We start from the raw sequence: 11,421 nt of genomic DNA, 5'->3' as shown, positions 1-11,421 counted from the left end.
GCAACTTCTTGTTCCGCATCTGAACTCACATTAAAGTCCTGGGTTCAATCTGATGACAAGTTGGTCCTGGGTCTTGTTACTTGCACTGATCAACTTTTGCCACTAGATGGAGTCTGGCCAATCTCAAAGTACTGTGTTGAGCTAAGTACTGTAACTTCAAGAATTAAATTGTATTGTATATTGTATTTCTTTTATATTTATAGAATCACAGAATCCCTACAGTTTAGAAGGAGGCCATTCGGCCTGCACTGACCCTCTGAAGGGGCACCCCACTGATGCGACCATCAATTCACACGAAACCAGGAGTAGAAGTAAACTGTGGCTTTAATCAACTAGAACAGTGCCTGCCTGCGACTGATCTGTTAGTGAGAGCCGCCTACAGGGCTACTGCTCTTTATACCTCCCCTCAAGGGGTGGAGCCAGGGGCGGAGCCCACAAAGAACCAACATGATACATTACAGGTAATACCTTACAATGGTCCATAGGTGGAGCCCACATGGGCAACAGCGTGATACAGTTATATACATGTGAATGGTTACTGCAAAACGTTCACAATATTCACCCCCTGTTAAAAAATGAAGTCCGGCAGGGTTGAAAGGTTCATAAGTTCAGCCTGTCCGGCGCACAGATCGTGCGCTGTGATCGCCGAAGCTCTGGTATCGCAGCTGGCCCTGGTGTCAAACTCATCCGTGCTGGCATGGGTAGTGAAGTCGCTGGTGCGGCCACAGACGTGGACTCCGGGAGCGTGTCTTCTGGAGCTTCATTCCTGTGGGTTGGTGAAGGGGGAAATGGAGGGCGGGAGGGGGTGCGGGTGCCATGTAGGGGCGGGGGCGCTGGTCAGCGTACTTCGGGCGGGGTAAGTTGGGATGGCGGTGGTAGTGGAACCCGCTTGTGCCAGGTCCTGGAGGGAGACCGTATCCTGGCGGCTGGCGGGGTCTTCAATGTATGCGTACTGGGGGTTGGTGTGAAGGAGCTGGACCCTCTCGACCAGGGGGTCGGACTTATGGCTCCTGACGTGCTAGCGGAGAAGGACGGGCCCTGGTGTCTTCAGCCAGGATGGAAGCGAGGACCCAGAGGTGGATTTCCTGGGGAAAACAAATAGGCGGTCCTGAGGGATCTCGTTTGTGGCCGTGCAAAGGAGGGATCTAATAGAGAGGAGTGCGTCGGGGAGGACCTCCTGCCAGTGGAGGACTGGGAGATTCCTAGACCGTAGGGCCAGGAGGACGGTCTTCCAGACAGTCGTGTTCTCCCTCTCCACCTGCCCATTTCCCTGGGGGTTATAATTGGTAGTCCTGCTCGAGGCGATGCCCTTACTGAGCAGGTACTGACGCAGTTCGTCGCTCATGAACGACGAGCCACGGTTACTGTGAACGTACGTAGGGAAACCAAACAGGGTGAAGACACTATGTAGGGCTGTAATAACGGTGGCCGCAGTCATGTCGGGGCAAGGGATTGCAAAGGGGAAGCGGGATAACTCGTCGATGATGTTGAGGAAATATGTGTTGCGGTTGGTGGAGGGGAGGGGCCCTTTGAAATCGATACTGAGGTGCTCAAAGGGCCGGGATGCCTTTACCAGGTGGGCCTTATCCAGTCGACAGAAGTGCGGTTTACACTCCGCACAGATTTGGCAGACCCTGGTCATGGCTCTGACCTCCTTGGTGGAATAGGGCAGGTTCCGGGCCTTGATGTAGTGGAGAAGCCGGGTGACCATCGGGTGGCAGAGGTCATCGTGGATAGCCCGTAGTCGGTCATCTTGTGCGCTGGCACATGTGCCGCAGGACAGGGCACCTGGGGGCTCGTTGAGCTTCCCAGGACGATATACTATATTGTAATTATAGGTGGAGAGTTCGATCCTCCACCTCAAGATCTTATCATTCTTGCTCTTGCCCCGCAGCGTATTATCGAACATGAAGGCTACCGATCGTTGGTCAGTGGCGAGGGTAAACCTCCTACCAGCGAGGTGGTGCCTCCAGTGCCGCACAGCTTCCACGATGGCTTGGGCTTCCTTTTCGACCGAGGAGTGTCGAATTTCGGAGGCGGTGAGGGTTCATGAAAAAAATGCTAGTGGCCTGCCTGCCTGATTGAGGGTAGCAGCGAGGGAGACGTCCGATGCGTCGCTCTCCACCTGGAAGGGGACAGACTCGTCCACCGCACGCATTGCTGCTTTGGCGATGTCCGCCTTGATGCAGCTGAGGCCCAGTGGGAAGATGGTGGCCTTGATTAGTGGGCGGGCTTTGTCCACATAGTTGGGGACCCACTGGGCGTAATAAGAAAAGAACCTGAGGCACCTTTTCAGGACCTTGGGGCAGTGGGGAAGGGGGAGTTGCAGGAGGGGGCTCATACGGTCAGGGTCGGGTCCTAGAACCCCGTTTTCCACGACGTAGCCGAGGATGGCTAGGCTGGTTGTGCGAAAAATGCATTTCTCCTTGTCGTAAGTGAGGTTAAGGGTCCGGGCAGTTTGGAGAAATCTCTGGAGGTTGACATCGTGGTCCTGCTGATCATGGCCGCAGATGGTGCCGTTGTCCAAGTACGGAAATGTGGCCCGCAGCTCGTACCGGTCCACCATTCGGTCCATCGTTCTTTGGAAGACCGACACCCCGTTCGTGACGACGAAGGGGACCCGGAGGAAGTGGAAGAGGCGGCCGTCTGCCTCAAACGCCATGTAGTGGCGGTCCCCCGGGCGGATTGTGAACTGGTGGTACGCAGACTTCAGATCCATCGTGGAGAACACCCGGTAGTGAGCAATCTGATTAACCATGTCTGCGATCTGGGGAAGGGGGTACGCATCGAGGTGCGTTTATCGGTTTATGGTTTGGCTGTAATTTACAACCATGCGGTTCTTTTCCCCGGTCCTGATGACCACCACCTGAGCTCTCCAGGGGCTATTGCTGGCCTCAATGATTCCCTCCCGCAAGAGTCGCTGGACCTCTGACCTGATAAAAGTCCTGTCCTGGATGCTGTACCGCCTGCTTCTGGTGGCGACTGGTTTACAGTCGGCGGTGAGATTTGCGAAGAGCAGGGGAGGGTCGATTTTTAGGGTCGCGAGGTTACATACGGTGAGTGGGGGTAGGGGCCCGCCGAACTTCAGAGTTAGGCTCCTGAGGTTACACTGGAAGTCCAGTCCCAACAAGAGAGGAGCGCAGAGGTCGGGGAGTACATATAATTTAAAATTGGCGTACTCGGCGCCCTGTATTGCGAGAGTTGCGGTAGTGCACCCCCGGAACTGCATCGAGTGCGACCCAGAAGCAAGGGAGATGGTTTGATGTGCCGGGAAGATTGGGAGCGAGCAGAGTTTTACCATGTCTGGATGAATGAAGCTCTCCGTGCTCCCGGAGTCGAACAGGCAAGGCGTTTCGTGTCCATTTACCTGGATGGTCATCATGGAGCTCCGGAGGTGTTTGGGTCGCGACTGGTCAAGGGTGACCGCGCTGAGTTGTGGGAGCCGGCGTGGTCGGAGGTGCTGAGGTGGTCCCAAGATGGCTGCCCCCGTCGGTTGCACGTGTCGGGCGGCGTTGCAGATGGCGGCCAAGATGGCACCCCCGTGGTCGCCCACGTTGGGTGGGGTGGAAGATGGCTGCCCCCACGGACAACACGAGGCCGATGACACGTCCATGGGGGGCGGAGCTGGCAGACACACTGTCATACTGCGGGATCTGCGGGCCTGTGTGTCTGAGGGTCGGGCCTGCGATTTAGAGTTTTTGGACCTGGCCAGGCAAACTTTAGCAAAATGTCCTTTTCTTCCACAGTCGCAGCAGTTCGCGTTCCGGGCCGGGCAGCACTGCCTGGGGTGTTGATGCGGGCCGCAGAAATAACAGGGTAGGCCACCATGGTGGGCAGGCAGCCGCGCGGCACAGGCCTGGGGTACTCTTTGGTTCGGGATCCACGAGGGGGTCGCGTGATCGGACGGGAACGCGGTAAGGCTTTGGAACGTTACTTCTAGAGAGGAGGCTAACTTTACCGTCTCTTCCAGGTCTAGGGCACATTTTTCGAGTAGGCGCTGTCTCACGTATTTGGATCTGACTCCAGCCACGTAGGTGTCCTCGATGGCGAGGTCCATATGTTGAGTGGCCGTAATGGCCTAGTAATTGCAACTTCGTGCAAGGACTTTGAGGTCGCGTAGGTACTCTTCCAGCGATTCCCCGGGGCACTGTTGGCGAGTAGTGAGGAGATGCCACGCGTATACCTCATTCACTGGCTTTACGTAGAGGCGCTGTAGCATCGCAACGGCGTCTGCGTAAGTGGAGGCTTACTCGAGTTGAACAGAGATTCGATGGCTCACCCGGGCGTGGAGAGACTCAGCTTCTGTTCGTCGGTGACGGAAGGCGAGGAGGAGGCGGCGTGGTAGACCTTGAAACAGCGGAGCCAGTGCGAAAAAAATCCCTTTCACCTCCACGGCCTGCGGATCGAGTTCCAGTCGGTCAGGTTTGAGGGCCGATTCCATAGTGGCATTGTAGTTGATAAAATTGATGCGACCATCAATTCACACGAAACCAGGAGTAGAAGTAAACTGTGGCTTTAATCAACTAGAACAGTGCCTGCCTGCGACTGGTCTGCTAGTGAGAGCCGCCTACAGGTACTACTTGCTCTTTATATCTCCCCTCAAGGGGTGGAGCCAGTGGCGGAGCCCACAAGGCACCAACATGATACATTACAGGTAATACCTTACAATGGTCCATAGGTGGAGCCCACATGGCAACAGCGTGATACAGTTATATACATGTGAATGGTTACTGCAAAACGTTCACCACACCCACCAAGGCCCATGACTTACCCTATCCCTGTAACCCCACCTAACCTTTTTGGACACTAAGGGACAATTTAGCATGCCCAGTCCATCTAACCTGGACATCTTCGGACTGTGGGAGGAAATCAGAGCACCTGGAGGAAACTGGGGAATATACAAGCTCCACACAGTCACCCAAGGTCAGAATTGCACCCAGGTCCCTGGCACTGTGCCACCGCATTTCAACTTGTACATTAATTTGTCCAGACAAGAAATGTCTTAAGAAACCAAACTCTTTAACATTGATCCCCATGGAAACCTATAATTTATTAAAGGCATGATTTTCAAGAATGCAGCCATTACTTTCAGTGAGGAGTTTCTTTATGTAGCTTGAGGGGCAAAGGCAAGGAGTATGGCCTCCATTAACTTCTCGGATGGGAAGGGCCTATTTATCTTAACAAAAATCAGTGGCTAGAAGGCATAGATTTAAAGTGATTGGTAGAAAGATTAAAGGAGGGGGTTTGTAGTGATATGCAGAAACAATAGTAATATGTAAATATGTTTAGCCTCCGGCCACTAGATGTCAGGCAAGTAATAGCACATGACACTTTAACCTGAAGGAGAATTTGTCGTGGTTAGTGTGGTGGTATGTATTAGGGGTAATACGGTACACCACGTGTCGACAGGCTATTGGTGGCGGGATGCCAGGTCCTGATAGGATCTGCCACCTATTGGAATCCACCCAGAAATGCCGGTATAAGAACCCAGTTTTTCCCTCCATTTCTCTCAGCAGTTGTATTCTGTAACCACGCTGCTGGGGATAAAGTTCTGCTTAATAAAGCCTTCAATTAACATTACCTCAACCTGCCTCGCGTCATATTGACGGTGCTACAGTTAGTTGTGTTTGTTCCCGTTTATTAGCATTAGATTCCAACCCACAGTTGTTATACAATAATAAATTCAACTAGTCTTGAACTAGATGTTCTGTAGTATGCCAACTCAGTAATTGTCTCTGGACAAGAACATAACAGAGTTAAGGAAACATTTGAGGCTGGAACTCGCTGCCTGAAAGAGGGGTGAGGCAGAAACCCTCAATTTATTTATTATGTGTCTGGATATGCACGTCAGGTGCCATAACCTGCAGGGCTCCAGACCAAATGCTGGAGAGTGGGATTAGGCTGGGTGGCTCAGTTTTCAGTTGCCGCAGACACGATGAGCGAATAGCCACTTTCTGTGCCACAAACTTTCCATGATTAATGATTCATACAACCAGAACCCGAGCTATTCGCTTCCTTCTCCACTAACTTACTTCAACTGAACGAAAGCACACCCACCGCTCCATGCATGGAATACAGCATTACATATCCTGGCAATCATCTTTATATTAGAAAATAGCCAGTCTAACCAGTTAAGAGATAACATTTATTGTATCTGTCCCTGCATCCATCCCCTTGTTGTCAGCATCTAACCCAGTCACTGACAGCGTATTCCATATCCACTCTGTCCACTGGGTGCCGCTGTACCTGTGAGCCCTCCCGACCACTGGATGCCGCTGTAAGGAGTCCTCCCGACCACTGGATGCCGCTGTAAGGAGTCCTCCCGACCACTGGATGCCGCTGTAAGGAGTCCTCCCGACCACTGGATGCCGCTGTAAGGAGTCCTCCCGACCACTGGATGCCGCTGTAAGGAATCCTCCCGATTACTGGATGCCATCTTAACTGATTTCTCCGGGCCGCGGCTCCCGAGTCCTCCCGGTTACTGGGTGCCGCTGTAACCGAGTCCTCCAGCCGCTGCGTGCCGCTGTAACTGGTACTCATTTCTAATATGGCGGAATATGCTTGTGTGAAGAGCACGAAGCTGGTGCTGAAAGGGGTGAAAAGGTTTGAGTTGAACCCACGAAGCAGAATAACCGGGGAGATGGTGGTTGGGGACCTGAGATTCCGAGTTATGGGCAGAGATTAGAGAGCGAGGCTGATAATGATGGAGAAACAGGGAGCCGCCGCCGGAGCTCCCGGGCTCTGGCTTGAGGTCCAGTGAGTGAAGGAAGTGCTGAGCCCGAGGAAGCAGCAGCTCAGTCCGGCAGCTGGCAGGGGGGGGGGTGTGCCGGTGCCGCTCCGCGGTCCGAGTCGCCCTCGGGCCCAGGCTGACCTGGAAGGGAGGGGACCTCGCCAGCAGCCCCCCCCCCCCCCCCCAGCCAAGTGTCCCTTATTCCGCCCACCCTCCCCAGAGTAGGTCACCGGTGACATCAGAATAAACTTCTAAACAGTGAATGGCCCAGATCTGAAATGCACTGTCTAAAGGTGTGTGTGGTGGAGGCAGATTCAAAGAGGATTCATAAGCAGCGGGAGATAAATTTGCAGTGATACAGAGAAAGGGCAAATGAGTCGGACAAGCAGTCTGTATTTCCAGCGACATGATGGACTGATTGGCCTCTGTTGTAAACACTGATCCTATTCACGGAGGGGGGGCTATTTTTTATTGGGAAGGCATTGAGAGTTGCCGAATGAGGGATAATATAAATTCTCATATTTGAACGCAGCTTTGTGTGTATGTTTATCAGATTTCATAATGTACCGTACCACCTTTTTGAGTCAGACACCAGTTAGGAGTGTGTTCTTTGCTTATTTTATTCTTTCATGGGAAATGAGTGTCAGTGTCAAACCCTAATTGCCCTTGGTGATTAGCCGCCTACCTTGAACTGCCACAGTCCATGAGTTGTAGGTATGCCCACGGTGCTGTTAGGAGGGGAGTTACAGCATTTTGACCCAGCCACAGTGAAGGAATGGTGATGTATTTTCAAAAAGTCAGTATGGTGTGTGGCTTGGATGGGAACTTGCTGGTTCCCATTCGTCGGCTGCCTTTGTCCTCCTAGGTGGTACAGGTATTGGAAGGTGCGATCGAAAGAGCCTTTGAGTTGCTGCAGTCCATCTTGTGGATGGAATACACTTCTGTTACTGTGCATCGGTGGTGAAGGGCGTGAAAGTTGAAGGTCTCTGATGGGGTGCCAGTTAAGTGGGCTGCTTTGCCCTGGGTGGCGTTGGGCTTCTTGAATGTTGTTGGAGCTGCACTCATCCAGGCAACTGGCAAGCATTCCATCATACTTCTGAATTGAGCTTTGTAGATGGTGGACAAGGTTTGGGGAGTCAGGTAGTATGTTGCTGCTTGTAGAATTCCCAACCTCTGACCTGCTGTAGCTAAGTTTCTAGTGAATGATAGCTGCCAGTAAGTTAAATGTCAGGGATTCGGTGACAGTAATATCAAGGGAGATGATTAAATTATTTCTTGTTTGTGTGGCATGAATTTGCTTGCTAATTATCAGCCCAATCATCTCTGATGTTGAACTTGTTGGGGTAATTTTATTGCAGAAATCTGCCACTCTTTTTTTCCCCCAAACAATAAGCTCTAACTTCTGTACGAGATTTATTTGCTCAAGTCAATGATTACATTTTTCTTCAGTGCGAAGAAGAAGAAAAAAAAAGGGAAAAGAAAGCTAGAGGAGGAGGAGCATGTGCTTGATATAATTGGTAAGTGAGGCTGGTAACATAGTGCCCCTTTGCTCTGTTGGGTATTCATGTTCATCATCCATCCGCAAGGTTTGAGCATGAAAAAGTTTCACACTGTGGCCTATAAATGGGCTCTTGACTAGGAATTCAATACACTGTGCTTCCAACAGCACAAATGTCTACCAATTAACAAATTGCTCACCGAAAAATTGCATGTTACAGAAGCTTAATTAACAGTTCCCAAAACTGACTTTCCACCTTTTCTAAAGCATCAGTGTATTACAACTAAATATTTCTAGAATTAAATTTAAATTTTACCTGAAACAGGAAAGGGCGAGGCAAGAGCAGCACAGGAGAGAGGCACTAGGATGTGGGCGAAGCTGAGAGTAATGCAGGATGGGTGGGATGTATGGCCATGAGAGAGGTGGGCAGTCTGTGATTCTGACATTACAACTAAAAGAGGGCTAACAAGGGTAAGTTGCAGATTAATGTTTTATTTATCTATATTTTTACTTAAACTAGATGGAGTAATTAGTTTAAAACATGTTTAAGCTAATTTGATTAAATAAATGAGTTTCAATTAATTAAATATAACAGAGCTAGATAGACATGCCAGAGCAGGTGGTGTATCACAACTGTATAATATGGGAGTACGCAAGAAGCATCACAATCAAAGACAACCGCATCTTCAGTGGGAGTTTGCATCTCGAAGAAGTGCAACTCAAGTGTTGTTTAGCTGGAGCCTGAGGTGCATCAAGCAGAGAGTTATCTGGACACATCAATCCATGAGGCAGTCACTCCCTTTAGGTTAAGTAGTGACACAGGTCTGCTTAATGATCAGGGACAAGAGGTTGTGACTGGGAGTCTGGCAATTAAAGTGACTCCAACTGCAGTGGTGAAGGAACCTTGAGCTTTTCCGGTACCCAACAGATATGAAGTTCTTGCTGCCCGTATGGATGAGGACAAAGTCTACAGCGTGGATGAGTAAACTAACCGTGGTAACAGGCCATTCTAGTGCACTGCGAGGAGAGAAAATTAATGAAGTAGTAACAGGGGACAGTATAGTTGGGGGTAGATTCTGTTCCCTTCAGTCGGATTTGAGAGTTTGGAAACCCAGTGCCAGGGTTAAGGACATCTCATAGATCTGGAAGAACTGGTTGGGGGAGGATCCAATTGTCATGATCCGCATTAGAACAAACAACATAGGCTCAAAATCTAAGACAGAACCTGACAGGTAGTACTCTCTGAATCCTTAACTCAGTCCAGTGCTATCAGGCATAGGGATATCAGATTAGAAGGTTAAATGCATGGTTGAAAGACAAGTGTTGGAGGAGGGGTTTCACTTCATGGAACAATACTGAGGAAATCGGGAGTTTTGTTGGTACAGATTCCACTTCAAGTGCTGGAGCTAGTGTCCTGAAAAATCTAATAACTGGAGTAATAGGGCTTTAAACTAATGAAGTGGGGTGTGGCAGGATATAGGAAATAGCAAAATTTAAAAGCAGTCTGAGAAATGTCAAGACTGGAGAGCAGGATATCAATTTGTGTAATAAGCGGTGTGGATTAGAAAGAGTCAGAAAGCTGAACAAAGATAGTAAGACATTAGCAACTAATGTGACATCAGGGGAAAAATAGAAAAAAGTTGAAACTAAAGGCACTATATCTATGTGCAAACAAACTAGATGAATTAATAACACAGATATAAATAAATGGGTGACACAATGGCACAATGGCTAGCACTGCTGCCTCAAAGTCAGGGACCCAGCTTCGATTCCGAACTGTCAGTGTGGAATAGTACAGCACAGGAACAGGCCCTTCGGCCCTCCAAACCTGTGCCGATCACTTGTCCTATCTCTACCAACCACCTATATCCTTCTGTACCCCGTCTGTTTGCTAACGTATCTGCCTCAACCACCTCACTTGGCAGTGCATTCCAGGCCACCACTTGTGTAAAAAAAACTTCCCCCGCACATCTCCACTGAACCTTTCCCCCTCACCTTGAACTTGTGCCCCTTGTAATTGTCATTTCCGCCCTGGGAAAAAGCCTCCAACTGTTCACCCTATCTATACCCCTCATACTTTTATAAACTTCTATCAGGTTGCCCCTCAGCCTCCGTCTCTCTAGGGAGAACAATCCCAGTTTATTCAATCTCTCCTCATAGCTAACACTCTCCATACCAGGGAACATCCTGGTAAACCTTTTCTGTAATCTCTCCAATGCCTTCAGATCCTTCTGGTAGTGTGGTGACCAGAATTGGACACACTATTCCAAATGTGGCCTAACCAACATTCTATATAACTAACATAATTTGTGAGCTTTTATACTGTGGACCTGCACGCCCAGATCTCTCTGTGTCTCTATGCTCCTGATAGTTCTACCATTTATTTTCTAGCTCCCACCTGAATTGAATCTACCAAAATGCATCACATCGCATTTGTGCGGGCTATATTCAATCTGCCATTTCTCCGCCCAATTTTGCAGCCTATCTACATCCTGCTGTATTCTCTGACAATCTTCATCATTATCAGCAACTCCTGCAATCTTAGTATCATCTGCAAATTAGCTAATCAGACCAGCTACATTTTCTTCTAAGTCATTTATACATATTACAAACAGCAGAGGTCCCGGTACCGATCCCTGCGGAACACCACTAGTTACAGAACTCCATTCGGAAAAACACCCTTCCACTGCTACCCTCTCTTCTATGGCCAAGCCAATTCTGAATCCATCTAGCTAGTTCACCCCTGACCCTGTGTGATTTAATCTTTTGCACCAGCCTGCCATAAAGGGACCTTGTCAAATGCTTTACTAAAGTCCATGTAGACAGCCCTTCCCTCGTCAATCATTTTTGTCACTTCAAAAAACTCCATTAAACTAGTGAGACATGATCTCCCTCGTACAAAACCATGCTGTCTGTCGCTAATAAGACCATTCACTTCCAAATGTGCATAGATCCTATCTCTGAGAATCTTATCCAACAGTTTCACTATCATTGACGTCAAGCTCACTGGCCTATAATTTCCTGGGTTATCCTTGCAACCCTTCTTAAATAATGGTACAACATTGGCTAGCCGCCAATCCTCTGGGATCTCACCTGTGGCCAATGAGGACACAAAGATTTCTGTTAGAAGCCCAGCAATTTCATCTCTTGTCTCCCTCAGAAACCTGGGATAGATGCCATCTGGCCCTGGGGA

The 11,421-nt window shown here is 49.6% G+C and overlaps 1 protein-coding gene across 1 annotated transcript in view; it reads left to right on the top strand.

Annotated features, from left to right (window-relative positions):
- Nucleotides 1-6,453: 6,453 nt before the first annotated feature.
- The window catches only part of frg1 (FSHD region gene 1), a 65,983-nt gene continuing 61,015 nt past the window's right edge, over nt 6,454-11,421 (top strand). Inside the window, exons 1-2 of the mRNA XM_072496889.1 lie at nt 6,454-6,603; nt 8,180-8,247. Of these exons, the coding sequence (XP_072352990.1) occupies nt 6,548-6,603; nt 8,180-8,247 (124 nt within the window). The 5' untranslated portion in view covers nt 6,454-6,547. The remainder of the gene's footprint in view (nt 6,604-8,179; nt 8,248-11,421) is intronic.

Source organism: Scyliorhinus torazame, chromosome 3 (genome assembly GCF_047496885.1).
Source record: "Scyliorhinus torazame isolate Kashiwa2021f chromosome 3, sScyTor2.1, whole genome shotgun sequence".
In the NCBI taxonomy this organism is placed as follows: domain Eukaryota; kingdom Metazoa; phylum Chordata; class Chondrichthyes; order Carcharhiniformes; family Scyliorhinidae; genus Scyliorhinus; species Scyliorhinus torazame.
The sequence above is the reverse complement of the archived record's forward strand: the minus strand, read 5'-3'. Positions and strand labels throughout refer to the sequence as shown.